The sequence below is a fragment of the Stigmatopora argus genome, chromosome 12 (genome assembly GCF_051989625.1).
Source record: "Stigmatopora argus isolate UIUO_Sarg chromosome 12, RoL_Sarg_1.0, whole genome shotgun sequence".
NCBI lineage: Eukaryota > Metazoa > Chordata > Actinopteri > Syngnathiformes > Syngnathidae > Stigmatopora > Stigmatopora argus.
In genome coordinates this window covers 1,119,393-1,137,964 of record NC_135398.1, presented here as the reverse complement: position 1 = coordinate 1,137,964, position 18,572 = coordinate 1,119,393, and the positions used below count along the sequence as shown (strand labels likewise).

The following is an 18,572-nucleotide window of genomic DNA, read 5'->3' as shown; positions in this document are numbered from 1 at the left end:
TTGGCTACTTTTTGATGGCCGTGCACGCGGACCCACTCGTGATCGGGCAGCAAGGCGTGGCCTTTTCAAGACTCAGCCGCCGATTGGCTGCCATCTTACCGCCGCAGATCATAACAAACATGTTGCTCGTTTGAATGCACAAAACAGAATTATTATTATCTAGCTATAAATTCAATGACAACAAGTGAAATTAAAGCTATTCAACATTATTACTACACACTTTGGTCAAATGACCAGTTTTGCAGTTGCTCTCCCAATATAATAAACGCTGTACTAATTTAGATTCACTGAGAAAAATCGTTTTCTATAGTCCTTTTTTCGTTCAAATTGAATAAAATAAGATTAAAATGAACTGAATCGTAATTTTAGTGAAACCCCAACAATTTCCCCTTGCATTGTCCATATTTTACCACAAGGGGGCGATACCTAAAGCTAGCAGAACTTTGCAAGCGTGCGTAATTTCCGGTTTTGTCATAGCACACTAGCGGCCATTCTTTCTTTTTCTGTCGTGCTGTCTCCGGACTGCAACGTGTGCCGACAAAATGGCAATGTACAATTTCAAGAAAATCATGGTGGTTCCCACCGCCAAGGTAAGTGACCCGTGACGTTTTATACACTTGGAATGTTCTCTATTGAACCCCAAAACACAGGAAAATGGACAAAAATACACCAAGACAACTCGGCTGACAAGCACGTGCGGGGCAGAAAAATCTGCCCTGGAGTGAAATACTAAGTTAACATTTATTTTGGGCGAACTAAACAATTTAAACAAAGCCCCAACGAATAATCGCTAACTTTAATTTAGTTGACTTGACTTAAGGTATGATATAAGAATGCCTTTTACAAGTTAACTCTTTCACTCCCAATGTCAGCGATATAACGTCAACCTAATTGAACTGGGTTGTTTATTATTGTTCATTATTGTCACTGTATTTCAGTAGTAAATATGTAATGAGTAATAACAATAATAGCACTAAGTTTTCTGAATTCCCAATGCAAGTATTTTCAACATTATTAACGGTGAATTTCTAACATAATTTGGCTCTGCCACCATTTTGAAGTCACTTGCTGCAGTGTTTCATAGCATATTTAAGTTAATGTTTGTTGTTGTTGTTTTTTTATTTTTATGGGCACTCCTTAGGATTTTATTGACATCACCTTATCCAAAACTCAACGGAAAACACCCACGGTGGTACACAAGCATTACCAAATCCACCGCATCCGACACTTTTACATGCGCAAGGTGAAGTTCACGCAACAAAACTACCACGACCGCCTCACGCAGATCCTCACAGACTTCCCTAAACTGGACGTGAGTCAAATAAAAATCTGGATTTTATAAAAACATCAACCGCTTGATGGCATAAAACAAGTTTCTCAAACATTGCTGTATTTTCTGCAGGACATCCACCCGTTCTATGCCGACCTGATGAACGTGCTTTACGACAAAGATCATTACAAGCTGGCCTTGGGGCAAATCAACATCGCCAAGAATTTAATCGACAAGTACGTCCGTCGATGAACTTGGGCCGGTATGGACATTAGCAGCTAAATTTTTGTATGATATTTGTTTCAGCGTGGCCAAGGATTACGTCCGCTTGATGAAGTATGGAGATTCGCTGTATCGATGCAAGCAGCTGAAGCGAGCCGCTTTGGGTCGCATGTGTACCATTTTGAAGCGTCAAAAGTCCAGTTTGGAGTATCTGGAACAAGGTAAGTCTACGTATTGGCGTGACAAGCGACAAGTTACGTTGAATTTTCCCACACGTGGTATCGAAATGCATGCCTTAGAGTCGCCACGATGCAAAGTTTCCAGCTCGATGTGAAGACAACAAAACTGCTAATTTTCGCTAGCACACAAAATTAAAAAAATCCCAAATTAAAGTTTTTTTGCGTAATTTTCGGCACCATTCGCGATGATGGAGAATGTAAAAATGGGAATTCTATACATCGTAAGTGTACTTTTCAGGCAACATTGTTTGCTTGAGATTTATTATTTTGCTGGGGCATAATTTGGGTTGCCATTTAAAACGTTTTGTTGATGCCTGTAGTCTTGTTTGAATCTTTTTGGACACATTTGCTACATTTTACAGAGCCAAAATTTTAGCCTTATTTTGCACCTTATGTGAGTAAATATGTGCCGCATTGCATAAGTACGGTTTTTAATTGCTTAATAAGGGGAATTGCAATCATTAATAAGGGGACCAATTGGCCGAGGTTGCCAGGTATGGTAACATACCATTAAGTAATACTGAACAGGGCGCTTTTTTATTTTGGGGGGAAAATGTACCAGTGGGGATCACTTTAATACAAATAATTATGATTTGTCATTTACTGGTTACGTTGATTTTTCTTGTCAAACTTTCACTGTTCTAAAAATGTAAGCATGGGCAAAACATTGGAAATTTAAAAGTCTGCATTCCTAGTATACAATAACTAAAATAATACTCTCTTTTGATTGGATTGCGCTCACAAACACCACTGACCTATTTCTCATCTTTTTTCAGTACGTCAACATCTCTCCCGTCTGCCCTCCATCGACCCCAACACCAGGACCCTGCTGCTGTGCGGGTACCCCAACGTGGGCAAGTCCAGTTTTATCAACAAGGTCATCTTCTTGGACATCACGTATGAGTAAAAAAAACAAAAAAAATACAGACGCTTCTAACTGACGGCTCCATCTTCAGGTGACGCGAGCAGATGTGGACGTGCAGCCTTACGCTTTCACCACCAAGTCGCTCTTCGTGGGTCACATGGATTACAGATACCTGCGCTGGCAGGTGAGGCGTAGACCGGCGCCGTCGTTGACGGCGGCGGGTGAACCGACGTTGACGTGGGCTTTTGCGGCCTAGGTGGTGGACACCCCGGGGATCCTGGACCACCCCCTGGAGGAACGCAACACCATCGAGATGCAGGCCATCACGGCCCTGGCCCACCTGCGAGCCGCCGTCCTCTACGTGATGGACGCGTCGGAGCAGTGCGGACACACGTTGCCGCAGCAACTGGAGCTCTTCAACAGCATCCGACCGCTCTTCGCCAACAAGGTAGTCGGCACGGCGCGCTTTCTTCCCGGTCGTTGGCGGTCGATTTCAGCCGCGCTTTCTGCACGCAGCCTCTCATCGTGGTGGCCAACAAATGTGACGTGAAGAAGATCGGTGAGCTGCCCGAGGAGGACCAGGTATGTCGTTACTCCTTGTTAGTGCTACTGTTTCCATGGTACACGGTCGATTGGTCGCCCCGAAGGTTATTGATAATTACCATTTAAATGGTTGCTCAAATTCCCTAAATACAAACTGTGAATTATTATTTAGTCATACTTAATGCCCTATTAATTATTAGGCTAAAGAAAAGCTCAAAATTTCCCAGACTTGTATTGTTTTTTGTTGGAGAACTTGTTAAGACCCTGACTGACTGACTGTAGCTTCTTAAAGGGGCAACGCATGTACATACAAACTCTTCTACACTCACACGTGGGCTCCGTGAAACTGCTCATGGCCATTGTTGGCTTTTATTGATGCCTAGACCGTCTTGTTTTACCTTGTTTTGTCGCCGGTCTTTTGGTCGTCGGTCTTTTGATCGCCCGTTGTCGCGGTCCAGGCGACCAAAAGACCGGCGACCAATCGACCGCACACGGGTTTTCATTGTTTAAAATCCGTCTCTGCTAGTGTTTCAGCTTGTCATCATATCTAATTATTGACTATGACTTTTTTTAGACGGCTTTATATCAAATTATCCTTAATAAAAAATGAATTACCGTATTTTCTGGCATTTACGCCGCATTTGTCGTTAAAAAAATGATGACAGAATCGAGGGTATGGCTTATATGCGCACAAATTAGACTTGACTTGCACGAAAGCGCCTTGACACAAGACAAACCGGCTGAGACGGTTATTTTTTTTTTTAAATATAGAAAATATAAATAGTTTTAATGCTAAACTAAATTAATTTTGACTTCTATGAATGAAATTCAAGAAAAAAAACGTAAAACAACTCACTTGTGCCTGCCATTACTTGCTCAGGGCGCTGCCAGTTTACCTAGGGATGACAAACCAGAGCGCTACGGACACACTTCCTGGTTGTACTGGTCACGTGACTGCCTTTTTGAATTTGTCTGGCATCCAGACGTCGTCCAGGCATCACCCTTTCAGAATGTGCAATCCAGCAATCGATTTTTACAGTATCTCAGAAGTGCGATGATTTTTCTTAAGGTTTTCCCTTCAAAGTAACACATTTTTACTCCCTATGAAAATGGAGGTCAAAATTGTGAATCAGGGGGCGTCTTATATGACAACAATTGTAAAATTCAACCATTTTAAGGGTGCAGATTATAGGCAGAGACGGCAAATAGAATTAAAAAGAATTAATTTCATGCCCTTTGCATTGTGTATGTGTATCCATTTTTCTATCGATTATTATAGATATTAAAGTGTGCCTTTTTTCCCCCCAGAAAATTTTCTCAGACTTAGTTGCGGACGGCATCTCCGTCATCGAGACCAGCACGCTGACCGACGAGGGCGTCATCCAGGTCAAGAATGAGGTGAGGTGCCATTTTTGACCACCGGTAGGCGTCCTTCCAGTTGAAGTGGGAGGGAACATTGTTCCTTAACTGCCAATCCTGCGTCGTCAAATAGACGGTTCTCACGATTTCTTCTGAAACATGCTAACGCTACACGCTAAATGACTTGATCGTTAGTTTAACACAAGGGTGTCAGACTCGGATTGGTTGGCGGGCCGCTTTGACGTCAACTTGATTTCACGTAGGCCGGACCATTTTAGATATAATATTTAGATTTTTTTTTTAAATAAATGGATTAAAAGCCCTGAATATTCAGTTTTTATAGATCTAAAACAATGTTGATTTGAGCTTTTTTAAATATATTTTTAGATTTTATGGCCAGTTCAATAACACTGAGATATGACATCGACAAGTTCAGGGGTGTCAGACTCGGGTTGGTTCGCGGGCTGCTTTAACGTCAACTTGATTTCATGTGGGCCGGACCATTTTAGATAGAATATTTAGATTTTTATTTTATTTTTATAAATGGATTAAAAGCCCCGAATATTCCATTTTTTTAAAGATCTAAAAAATGTTTATTTTTGCTTTTTTTTAAATGTATTTTTAGGTTTTACAAAATGATTTTTGAACTAAAAACACAGAAAAAATGGATTAAAAAAGGACAATTTGACACACGTGGTTTAACACTACTAGAAATGAATTGGATGGCTATTGGTGTTAATGGCTGGCCTTTAGATGAGTTCCAAAATCCCAATAACAAGTGCGTTGTCGGCCTCCCTCAGGCTTGCGACCGGCTCCTGGCCGCCCGTGTGGACAGCAAAATGAGGGGCAAGAAGGTGCACGACGTCCTCAACCGGCTCCACCTGGCCCTACCCGCCAAGAGGGACGACAAGGTGAGACCACTTGGGCAGCAGAGACCCCCTGAAAACGGCGGCGGCCACACTTAACCGCTGTTTTTCCTTCCGTAGGAGAGGCCGCCGTTCATCCCGGAGGGAGTTGAGATGCGCAGAAGAGCCATGGTTGTGGACGGTCCCAAACGCAAACTGGTAGGAACAATAGCCATCGCTTACATCGTTAACAATCCCATTTGACGGGGACGTTTGGCAGCGCCCGTTTGAAATGATACCCTATTTTCACGTTGTTAGTATTTAACTGAAAAGGCCGTGGAAAAGGTTATCGGAATAATCGGATTGGATAACTTTATTCATCCCGTATTCAGGAAATTTCGTTGTCACGGTAGCAAGAGGGTGAGAATACAGACACAGCAAAAGATATTTTAGACATAAATAGATAGGTAATAAGTAATTTAATAAATAAATACATGAATAAATATATAAATAAATAAGCGTGTTGCTTAGCACATATATACATACATACACATAAATGTAAATAATAATTGCATCATGTATTTTGCCCCTTGTTTCTAGATGGTTTTTCCCTATTTCTTTTTTCATCGCATTGACCTATAAAACGCTTCTATTTCCGTCAAAAGCTTGTCACTTTAAAATCTCAAATTCGACTTTTTTTTCCTCTTGTACTTGATCATGCTCTGATGTGGATCAGTACGTTTCCCTCCTTATTTTATAGACTGAGTTTGAACACAAACAAATATTTTCCGCTCGACTAGGACGCACAATCAAGGCATTTTTAGTTTAGCTTTTACTTTTAGTGGCAATTTTTCCTTTAGTTTGGACAAAGGAACATAAAATAATTGCAAGGCAGGAACAAAAAAAATGGTGACACGTAATCCCAAATCTTTTTTCCAGGAGAAAGATCTGGAGCAAGAGTTGGGCGACGACTACATTTTGGATCTTCAGAGTGAGCATCTTGATCACGCGTCGTCCTCGTCATAAGAGACGAACCGGTTCGCCTCGGTTTTAACCGGCGGCGTCTTTGTCCCCGTCAGAATATTGGGACCTGATGAATGCCGAGGAGAAGCAGGACAAGATCCCCGAGGTGTGGGAAGGCCACAACATCGCCGACTACATCGACCCCGCCATCATGAAGGTCAGTGGTCGCCCCGGGGACGGAACGCCGAGCGCCGCCGGCTCGGAGAAGTCAAACCGGCCTTCGGTCGACAGAAACTGGAGGACCTGGAGATGGAGGAGGAGCTGAAGGAGCGCGCCGGCGAGTACGACTCGGACGAGGAGAGCGAAGACGAGGAGATGCGGGAGATCCGAGCCATGGCCCGGCAGATCCGCGAGAAGAAGCACCTTCTCATCTTGAGGTCCAAAGAGAAGGACGTGCACCAGCCCCGCATGCCCAGGACCGCTGCCAAGGTGGGATAATCGGTGCCAAGCGACCACGACCAACAGCGGGTCGCAAACATACATAAAATCTGTGTGCGGTCGATTGTTCGCCGGTCTTTTGGTCGCTCCAACCGCGACAACGGGCGACCAAAAGACCGGCGACCAATCGACCGTGTACCCAAAATATCCGCTTTCCCCGCAGGTGGAGAGGAAGACGTTGGAGAAAGAGATGGGCGACCTCGGCCTGGACATGAGCGACAAAAGCGACGTGAGCGTCTGCGGCGACGGCCGTCTTTACAGGGCTCGCCAATCGGCGCTCCGTTTCTGTTCTTATTTTTTTCTCTTTTTTTGCAGAGTCACTACGCTCAGCAGGCCCGCCGCTCTCGCAGCGTCACCAGGAAACGAAAACGTGAAACTTCGCTGGCGGCGCCGGCGCTTTCCAAGACGCGCAGCCAGAGCGCCTCGCGACCTCCTCGAGACCAGTCCGGATTGCGAGACGCCAAGGTACGTTTCCTGTCGCCGCTGATGGGGGTGGGAGGAGTCAGTATATATATATATATATATATATATATATATATATATATTTTTTTTTTAAAAGGCTGCGAATTGAATTAAAAAAAATCAATGTGCACAATATTTAAGCACTGCCGGTAGCAAAACATTATGCTAGCTGTCACAGGAAGCTAACGTTAAGCTAGCATCATTGAAGCCTGATTCCATTAGCAACTAAAACTTTAAACCTCATTATACCTGTATAATGACAATAAAAGCATGCAATTCAATAATGTATGACAAATGGAAATATTTCACATTTAAATGTGCTTTTTTTCCCCCTCAAAAAGTGCCGCAGTTTCGGCATTCTTTATTAACATATCCTCAAATTTAGTTGAATTGAACCAGAATTTTGAAATCAACATGTTTGTGAGCGCAACCAATCTTGAAGCGAAAACGCCCATCCTGACAGAGCAAAAAAAAATGAAAACTAGCACTCCTATTCTTCATCCTCTGCGAAGAATGACTAAAATTGCGGGGTCAAGCACAACCATTGAAACTTTGTCATTAGTGAGAGTTGAAGCGAGCGTCTTTGCTGGCGTTTCAGATGGTGAAGAAGACCAAAAAGATGATGAAGAACTCTCAGAGAGGAATGAACCGCGAAGGCAAGAAGGGCGAGGCCGACCGTCACGTCTTCGACCTGAAGCCCAAACACCTGCTGGCGGGAAAGAGGAAGTCGGGATCCACCAGTCGCCGGTAAACGGGAGGTTAGAAGACCCCAGCGCCAGGCCGGACCACTTTTTCAATTCCATATGGCCATCCTGGGTGCCCAAATTTATTGAATATATCACCACAGAAAACACTAGGGGAATACATCATGAGATAACAAAAATAGTACTATAAAAAAGGAATATTGGATTACAGTAAACAAAGAAATTGGAAAAAAATATAGGAAATTCCTCATTTGGAAAAATTGCCATATGAATATTTTTTTTGTTTCTATTGTTTATGCTTTCTTGTTTTTTTTCCATTTTGTGTTTTGCGATTTAATTTTTTAGTTTTTTTTCTCGGGGGGCTAGTCATCCAATCCAGATAGGATTGGACGTCTATCATAAATCTCTCATCATAAATTGAGTACTATTTTTATTCATTTGTGTATTCCCCAATGCTTTATCTGGAGTGTATTTAAATTGAAATACAGGCATCAAATGGTTAAATTTTATTGTCGTTGTTGGGTTTTTTTGTTCAACAACTTGAGGATGTTCACGGTTGCTTTTCTTCACGTTGTTTCTACAAATGTGAAAAATATGACAATGACAATACAGCAAATCCCACTCCATCTTGTGTATTCCCATGATTTCTTTATTTCTTATTTTTGATAATGACAATTTGGTTAAAAAATGCCTAAAATGTTTCACAAGCTATTTCACGAAATATATAATCTATCAAATATTTTATTCTAGATACATCTATCATCTAAACTAGGATAATATGGAAGATATTTTCCTTATTCAATTGGATGCCGAGGCTATTCCCAGGCTGTCCTAAAGGTGGCGACAGAGCACAGCAGAAGCGACTGCCTCCCAAATGGAGCGTCAATTTAAAACAAAACATTTTAAAAACCTCTTTTTCACCCGATTCCAATCTTGAAAAATGGATCGAACATGATTGGGCTCAATTTCCCATCACGTGATCGAACATCCCTATTATTATTAACCCAAAAGAAAAATACAAACCGAATTATTGACTTATTATTGATGTATTTTCATTCAAATAATTGTACTGATTCATATCAATGGCTGTACTTTTTTATGTTAAAAATGGACTTTTGAAGCTTAACCAATCATGATTCAGAACTTTGATTTAAAATAAAAAAAAGTTGAAAAAGTTGGAACCCTCGTGTACAGGAACAATCATGATAATTAGCCTCGGGATTAATGCGTAAGGGTTGTTTGGCCGTATTTCACGGTCAAATTAAGGGCCTATTGAATACCTTTACACCCTGAAATATTCATTTGCCGGCAGGGTTGAAATCCCAGTAGGCGCACCAGATGGGCGATTATAGCCGCTATCGGCTCGCGAGGACCACCGACCGACCTTCTTTTCATTAGCGTACGTCCAAATTTGGGCCGGCGGGATCCCAACCGCGCCTCCCCCGCGCGGCCAATTAGGACCAAGTGTTTTGGAAAAGTGTATTTAGCTCAAAACCAGATAAAGCAGATTGTTAATCAAGGGTGTGCAAACTTTTTTTTTCTCCGAGGGCTGCTTTCCACACCAAAATAATCAGAGGATGCATGAAATTCTTCCACTTTTTTTGTTAAACGGCAGATTAGAAGGTAAACAAATAAATCTGTGCGTCGTTAGAATTGGCGGAATTAGCTTTCTTTTGGTATTGACTGTAATAGCTCGAAAATACACATTTTTGGTTGTGGAAACTGCAAAAAATGTTTTTTTCTTTGCAAAAACCAGTGAAAAATTGTGGTGGCACAAAAATGTGAATATGTGAAAAATGTATATCAGCAAGAAATGCAAATTGGATTGGACATCAACTCATGATGAACATATTTAGAGCGTTTTGAATTAGTTTTTAAGAGTCACCTGATTAGTACAGTCATAGCTCTACTTACAAATGCCTCTTGGGACGAAATTTATATGCAAATAAGTGACTCGAGATATGATAGAACGGGCTCTTGCCGCCACCTGGCGGACAAACGTGGGTATCACATCCCATTATAACGACGCAGAGGGAACCATTTCAGCAGCGCAGGGCACATTATTATATGCTTTATTTATTCTAAGACATTAATAAATCATTTCCCTATAATTTTCTCTCATTTTTGTGTGTTTCCTCGCATATTTCATATAAAATTGGGACACTTTGACCAATTTCAACGGGTTTAGTTGGTAATTGTGTAAGGACCGTGGAAGGAATGAGAGAATTTACATATAAAGTACACCTCTACTTACGAAATTTTCAAGTTACGAAAATGTTCTGGAACCAATTAATTTCATAAATTGAGCTTTGACTGTATATAATTTCCAATGGCGCTGAAAAAACAAGGTTTTAAAAACTGATTTCTGTCATTCTTAATGAATCAAAATGTGCTTTTCTTTGAACAACAATACACTTAAATATTATTTATAGTCCAACGAGTTGCCCTTTTTTATTCCCAATGCACATTTCCAGCTTGAAAAAAAACACAAATAGCGCCAAATTTATCAACGAGGTGCCGAGTGGACTGGTGGCAAAAATAAGCCGTGATTAACCGGCTATCAAAATAATGCTTTGTGGCATATGGACACACACACGCGTGTACGCGTGTATTATCTCCCCCTGCAGACGCGGATGACTCGTGACATTTCAACGTGGAAAAATTGAGATTTTATTTGACCAGTAAAACCAGCACATACGAACCCCCCTTCCCTCCACTAAACCCACACACCCACCCACACACACACACACACTCAATTAACCCCAGTCAAGTGCCGCCTGAGGGGAATGGAAAAAAATAAAATAAAAAAGCGAGCTAATGCTAGCCCGCAGCGTGTTTGTCCAAGATGCGTTTTGCTTCATTTTGCAGCCATTTTTCATTTTTCAATCTGCACATTTTCAATCACAACCAGCGTTTATTCCCAAAAGTGCATTGGCTGTCTAATATTGTCCAAAATTGAAGAAAAAATACATTTGAAAGGGCCATCTTATTTTTTTTTTACCCAATTCCGATGCTCTCAAAATGAGAAGATCCGTTTGATGTCCAATTATAGTCATATTGTTGCCCACACTTATTTTGCAATGGTAAAAAAACACTAAATCTGATATTAATAAAATATTTTTTTCTAGAAGCCATGAGAAATTAAATAGAAATAAAAGTCCTTAAAAAGCAGAAATGCTGCTAATACAACAGGCTTAATATTGCAATGGACAATAGAAAAAAAATGAATAAAGTTGAAAGGATACATTTAAAAATATCATAAATAAAATATAATTTTCCAAAGCGATGATAACAAAAATCTTAAAAATAATTTTGCAAAAAAAATCCCAAAAATACAAATCATGAGCAAAAAAAATACAAAGAAAGTACCATGTATTGTTTTGGAAATGTTATACATTTATTAATTCATTTTTTATAATTTTAAATCTCCTATCTCAACTCTTTGGACGCCATTTACGGCAATAGACGTCTAATCCGTTTTAACTTAAGCTTCCACAATAGATTTTATTTTTATTTAATTTTAAGAGCTACATTATTTGATGTATATCATCCCCCATGGTGCTTAAAGAGCTAAATAAATAAAAATATTTTTTTTTGACTAAATTTATAACATCCAGACAACTTTTGTGTGGAAAAAAAACATCCTGCTGGCACTTAAGGGCGAAAGCTTTCTCCTGTCGCCGGGTGTCAAAATGCGTCCGAAAAGAAAGCGTAAACAGAAACGGCGCTCATAAAATGCGGGATATAAAAAGGCGCCGTTTGCCTTGAGACATTTTTTACCTTTTGACGCTCCATTTCGCTGACCTTCCGCTTTTTGTTCCCCCTTTTCTTTTTTAACGTTCGCCTTGTAACGGCTCAATCTGGAGCCCCCGATGGCTTTTGATTGAAAAGTTCCGGAAGGTGACGAACGGCGGCGACCTTGGTCGCCCGGCCGCCGTTGGACTACGGCGGATGTCTTTATAGCTTATTTGGCGACGGCGGGCGAGACTTCCCGCCAGGCCATCTTTAACGCAAAATCAATAGGCTTATCGCTCAAGTCGTAAAAGCGGGAATGAGCACTTTTGACGGCGTAAAAACGGGGTTTGCTGGTTGCTCGTTCTTTTGTCTTTAGCTCGAGAACCTTCCACGAGTGGGTTTATGCGGGGTACTCCGATTTCCATGTACCAAAAAACATGCATGCTAGGCTAATTGGATGCTAACTTGTCCCTGGCCATGAGTCTGATTGGTTGTTTGTCTTGTTGTGGCTTCCGATTGGCTGACCACCGATTGAGGGTGTCGCCCATAGTTGAGTGGGATGAGCTCCAGCACCCCCCGCGGTCCTTGTACCAAAAAATATGCATGCTAGGCTAATTGGATGCTAACCTGTCCCTGGACATGAGTCTGATTGGTTGTTTTTCTCGTTGTGGCCTGCGATTGGGTGACCACCGATTCAGGGTGTCCCCCATAGTTGAGTGGGATGAGCTCCGGCACCCCCCGCGGCCCTTGTGACGATTCGTTGTGGCTTAATTGATCAATGTACTGAATCAGATCGACGTATCATTACACAATAGCTGTATATGTAATTAAGTCTTATATATATTGTCTTAATTTTTTATGTATATACGTATATATCGTCTTAATTTTTTATGCATATACGTATATATTGTCTTCATTTTTTATGCATATACGTATATATCGTCTTAATTTTTTATGCATATACGTATATATTGTCTTCATTTTTTATGCATTAGTTTTTCTTCCTTCTTATACATATGGCATATTTACTCAAAAAGTGAATGTTTGTTATTGTAATCATATGTAAAATCTCAGATTTGTCTTTTAAAAGTCTTCTACATGATGTGTAATAATCATAAATCTGGTTTTGAGCAGTCAACACTAAGTGCGTTTAGAATATGAACCATAATATTTACATAAATACATATTTACACGTAAAATTTGGTAGGTATTTAAAAAAAAAAAAAATTGCCATATTTACTGAGCATTTCCAAGACACACAACAGGCACAAAATATGTCTTAATCTCATTTTTAAATCCATTTTTTATTTATTTTTTGTTTCTAAATGTACTGGAATGTAATGAAGAAACCCGACCGCCATTTTCCCGTTTTGCACCAAAGTTAATTGATTCCCAAGTCTCCATTCATATCTTCCTTAATGGATGCAGCTTGTGAAGCTAATTAATGAGCAATTATGAGCTAACTGGGTTCATTGACGAGCCCCGTTAGCGCTTGCTAGCCTCCAATAAATGCTTATTAGCCACTGTGCGTTGCTAAGGAGCGCGACGCTTGTTAAGAAATCTGTAATGAGCTTCATCTCGTTTACAGTATCGGGATCACGTTGCCTCGTGGCTGCCATTTAAAGCGCTAAGCGTCTAAATCAGCTAAAGTGGAAGGCTTGGCAACAAATATACGCCGTCGGCTGTCGTCAATTTGCTGTTCGCCAAAAACGCCAGCATTTTCCGCCTCCCAATTACCTATCCGATACGTAGTACCTTTTTAGCATGTAGCATTAGCATTTACACAATAAACACAAAATCAAATCAAGTTGTATTTACATCTCATTGACTGAATTGTGTTCATTTGCTGCCACGCTACCACGCCTAAAAAAATGGACCTCTCTGAGGGATAAACATCACAAACATGATTGGTCACAGGGTAAATCTTGTCCTGAAGCACTAAATCTAAACTTAATTTTTATGATCATTTTCCTTATTTACATTAGCATGTGGCATTAGCATATCTCACCCCAAAATTAATGATGACAAACATTAGTTTTGAACTGATTGGCTGCCTTTACATCACAAACATGATTGGTCACTGGGTGCATCTCACCCAGAAGAAAAGGAAAACTTAATTTTTATGATAATTTTCCATATTCACGTTAGCATGTGGCATTAGCGTGATTGGTCACAGGGTAAATCTCCTCCAGAAGAAAAGCTAAAGTATATAATTTTTTCTAATCTTTTCCCTATTCACGTTAGCATGCAGCATTAGCATATCCCACCCCAAAAAAATAATTATGACAAACATTAGTTTTGAACTGATTGGCTGCCATTGAAACACAAATGACAAATGTCAACCAATCCGGGTCGTCCCCGGTGCCCGGCCCGATTGGGAGCTCCGCCCTCCCTTTGATGGATGTTTCTCATATGATGGCCATTAAACATATGGAAAATTTCCAATGACAAAATCCATAATGTGATTTTGCGGCATGTCAGCTGGCGTGGGCGTATCGATCCTCACAGGTAACTAAATCCCCCCCTTGGTGGAAGGCCCCGAGCGCGGGCGGCGCTCAGATATATCGCTCTCCGTCGGGTGGCTTGAGCTTCCTGTTTAGCCCGCCTGTCACATGAATCAAGCCAATTGTGCCACGGCGGCGGCGACGGCGGCGGCCTCGTAAACGCAAGGTCGCCCGGCGCCGACGCCCGATGGATGGACGGAGATATAAAGGCCTCGTATAGATGGCGGCGAGGCCTCGGATCAGCGCAAACATCACCTTGAGCTGGCTCCGGCACCCCCGCCCTCTCTTTTATCACTTGTTGCCATGTCGGTGACGGACTGACGCTTTACGCTAACGCTAAAACACTCAAAATAGTGAAGAAAATGGGCACGCAATATTGTTGACGTCCTCTCTCTGTAAACTCATTGGCTGCCATCGACGGCATTAGATGTCCAATCTATTTTAACCGAGTTACTACTTCAATGCGCACTATTTGCAGACAATCCTGCCAGTTTAAATGAATTAAAAGTCGATTAGAAGTGACCCGGATGAACCCCAAAATCATCAGAAAGCCACTCAAAAATCAACCAAAATGATCATATAAGAGGCCGGGAATTGAACCTAAATTAACAGGATGTGAGCCGTGAGAGCAAAGCATCCCCACCAATGTTCCCTCTAAGCTGCGCGTGTGCGCAATTGCGCACTACTCTCGTCTTCTCTGCGCACAGCAAATCATATGGAGCGCACAAAATAAAATCCCAATTTTTATTTTTTTATTTTTAATGTTTTTATTTTATTTTTTTTAGCTGTGAGGACGACGCTTGAACCACTCATCCGCGGGGCCGCCCATTCATAGATATTAATCATTACATTTAATTATTACTAAATCATTTATGTGTAGTAGACATGCACCAAAATGGCACTTTATCAATGTATATTTTATAATGTATATTTTGTTTTCCTCCTGAAAATGTTTCTTAAAAATTGTATTTCTTCTATAATTGATCAATATTATTACAAAATGGAGAAATAATGTCTGATGAAATTGAATTGAATGCTTTTATTGTCATTATCTTATGGTACCAATATAAATGGAATTTTGAAAAAGAAACCATTATTGATTCAATGATTTCCTACTATGGGCCGACTATGGGTTGCCAGCCAATCACAGGGCACGAAGAGAACAACAACTACGCAGCTCATTAAGTTCAACTGACTTCAGGTGCTCGGGCTGAGCGCACTGTATCTCGGACCCACTGCTCGTCAGTCAGGTAAAACAATGATTATAACATTTATTTTAATATCTTACGAGTTGCTTACTTGTTATAATGAACAAGTGCGCGTTTATTTTGAAGTGATGAGTTGTGCGTTTATTTTGAGGAAGAGCTGTGGTCGCCACGTTGTGCTCCGGTAAGCAAGCAAGCAAGCAAGCAAGGGTTAAGGCTAAACCTCAATGCTAAATTATAATGTTATTTCGCTAAATTATGTCTTGTTCGCGTATTCAAAAGAACGCTCTTAACGTGATGATTATTGTTATGGGGTTTAAACCGTCTTTTTTGTGTAAATATCACGCTAATTAGTGATTAACACGAGGCTAGCGCTAGCCGCGAGTTGCTAATCGCTACGCTAGCAGAGTTCACATAGTGCGACTAACTGTAGTTATGCTTTATTGTTGAGACTAAATGAGCGGCTAGTTCAGGTAATGTTCTTACTCCTATCATTTTGTTTGTTTAAAACACTTATTTGTCGGTGCGAATGGGCTAACCGCCATTTCAAGTGTTTTGCTCAATTATGTTCAATGCGAATTTTATTGAATGACACATTCATTGTATGGCCTGCACACGTTGTAGTGTATGTACATCACTAGTGTCAAAGTGGCGGCCCGGGGGCCAAATCTGGCCCGCCGCATCATTTTGTTTGGCCCGGGAAAGTAAATCACGAGTGCTGACTTTCTGTTTTAGGATCAAATTATAATGTAGTATAGATGTATATTAAATTTCCTGATTTACACCCTTTTAAATCAATAATTGTATTTTTTTTGTCCAGTTTTTAGTTCAAAAATCATTTTGTAAAATCTAAAAATATAAAAAAAGCTAAAATAAACATTGTTTTTGATCTATAAAAAACTGAATATTCAGGGATTTTAATCCATTTATTTAAAAAAATCTAAATATTATATCTAAAATGGTCCGGCCCACGTGAAATCAAGTTGACATCAAATCGGCCCGCGAACCAACCCGAGTCTGACACCCTTGATGTACATGATGGAAATAAGGTTGTAAGTCAGGGGTGGCCAAACCGGTCCTGGGGGGCCGCTGTGGGTTCAGGTTTTTCTTCCAACTGATCTAGAACGGGCACTTTGACCCATGAGATTTCTGCAGAAAAAGAGAAGCACCTGACTGCAGTTCACTGATTGCACTTGTAGGACACCAGATTGGTTAAAAGGTGTCCTCTTGATGGGTTGGAATGAAAACCCGCACCCACTGCGGCCCACAGTGGAATAGTTTGGACACCCCTGCTGTAAGTGTTTGTTTAGAGAGGAGACCAAACCCTGTCCCTATGTGTCTTTTCAGCTTTGGCCCAAAAGTTCACGCATGGACATCTTCTTCCTGGTGGACAGCGGCTTGACTCGGAGCGTCCTGCGGATTTCTGGACACTTTTTCCCCCACCGGGTTTTGGACCTCTTTTTTCCCCCCGGCAGATTTTTGGACACTATTTTTCTTTCCCTGTGGACTTTTGGACACTATTTTTCCCTGTGGATTTGTGGACACTTTTTGGACACTTTTTCTTTCCTTGCAGACTTTTGGACACTTTTTGGACACTTTGGACACTATTTGGACACTATTTTTCTTTCCCTGCGGACTTTTGGACACTTTTTCCCTGTGGAATTTTGGACAATTTTTCCTGTGGATTTTTGGACACTTTTTGGACACTTTTCCCTTGCGGAATTTTGGACAATTTTTGGACACTATTTTTCGTTCCCTGTGGATTTTTGGACACTTTTTTCCCCTGTGGATTTTTGGACACTATTTCTTTCCCTGGGGAATTTTGGACACTTTTTCCCCTGTGGATTTTTGGACACTTAAGGACACTTTTTTGGGGTGGGGTGGGCGCCGGGGATGTGGCGGCGGTCACGGGACGCGGCGGAGGTTACGGAATGTGGCGGAGGCCACGGGACGCGGCGGAGGCCACGGGACGCGGCGGAGGTCACGGGACGCGGCGGAGGTCACCGAATTTTTCCTGTGGATTTTTGGACACGATTTTTCTTGCCCTGGGGAATTTTGGACACTTTTTCCCCTGTGGATTTTTGGACACTTATTGGACACTTTTTGGACACTTTTTGGACATCATTTGGACACTTGGGCTATTTTTCTTTCCCTGTGGACTTTTGGACACTTTTTGGACACTATTTTTTCCCCTGTGGATTTTTGGACACTATTTTTCTTTCCCTGGGGAATTTTGGACACTTTTTCCCCTGTGGATTTTTGGACACGATTTTTCTTTCCCTGGGGAATTTTGGACACTTTTTCCCCTGTGGATTTTTGGACACTTTTTCCCTGCAGATTTTTGGACACTTTTTCCCCTGTGGATTTTTGGACACTTTAGGACACTTTTTTGGGGTGGGGTGGGCGCCGGGGATGTGGCGGCGGTCACGGTACGCGGCGGAGGTTACGAGACGTGGCGGAGGCCACGGGACGCGGCGGAGGTCACGGGACGCGGCGGAGGTCACCGTATTTTTCCTGTGGATTTTTGGACACGATTTTTCTTGCCCTGGGGAATTTTGGACACTTTTTGGACACTTTTTCCCCTGTGGATTTTTGGACACTTTTTGGACACTTTTTGGACACTTTGGACACTATTTTTCTTTACCTGCGGATTTTTGGACACTTTTTGGACATCATTTGGACACTTGGGCTATTTTTCTTTCCCTGTGGACTTTTGGACACTTTTTGGACACTATTTTTTCCCCTGTGGATTTTTGGACACTATTTTTCTTTCCCTGGGGAATTTTGGACACTTTTTCCCCTGTGGATTTTTGGACACGATTTTTCTTTCCCTGGGGAATTTTGGACACTTTTTCCCCTGTGGATTTTTGGACACTTTTTCCCGGCAGATTTTTGGACACTTTTTCCCCTGTGGATTTTTGGACACTTTTTCCCTGCAGATTTTTGGACACTTTTTCCCCTGTGGATTTTTGGACACTTTTTCCCTGCAGATTTTTGGACACTTTTTCCCCTGTGGATTTTTGGACACTTTTTCCCCTGTGGATTTTTGGACACTTTTTCCCGGCAGATTTTTGGACACTTTTTCCCCTGTGGATTTTTGGACACTTTTTCCCTGCAGATTTTTGGACACTTTTTCCCCTGTGGATTTTTGGACACTT

The 18,572-nt window shown here is 41.4% G+C and overlaps 1 protein-coding gene across 1 annotated transcript; it reads left to right on the top strand.

Annotated features, from left to right (window-relative positions):
* The first annotated feature begins 443 nt into the window (after positions 1-443).
* On the top strand, positions 444-8,596 carry gtpbp4 (GTP binding protein 4). Its single transcript, XM_077616119.1, has 17 exons — positions 444-590; positions 1,142-1,312; positions 1,403-1,506; positions 1,577-1,713; positions 2,508-2,608; positions 2,688-2,780; positions 2,853-3,044; positions 3,113-3,178; positions 4,448-4,537; positions 5,299-5,409; positions 5,485-5,562; positions 6,283-6,334; positions 6,423-6,523; positions 6,598-6,795; positions 6,968-7,033; positions 7,120-7,269; positions 7,865-8,596. Exons 1-17 carry the CDS (start codon positions 543-545, stop codon positions 8,015-8,017), a joined length of 1,911 nt encoding a protein of 636 aa, XP_077472245.1. The 5' UTR covers positions 444-542; the 3' UTR covers positions 8,018-8,596.
* The last annotated feature ends 9,976 nt before the right edge of the window (positions 8,597-18,572 follow it).

Bases quoted from the DNA above. Each gene is read 5' to 3' on its own strand.
- gtpbp4 (XM_077616119.1), top strand. From the start codon at position 543: ATGGCAATGTACAATTTCAAGAAAATCATGGTGGTTCCCACCGCCAAG. The intron at 4,538-5,298 runs GTGAGGTGCCAT...GGCCTCCCTCAG, and splicing joins TCATCCAGGTCAAGAATGAG to GCTTGCGACCGGCTCCTGGC. The intron at 6,796-6,967 runs GTGGGATAATCG...CTTTCCCCGCAG, and splicing joins TGCCCAGGACCGCTGCCAAG to GTGGAGAGGAAGACGTTGGA.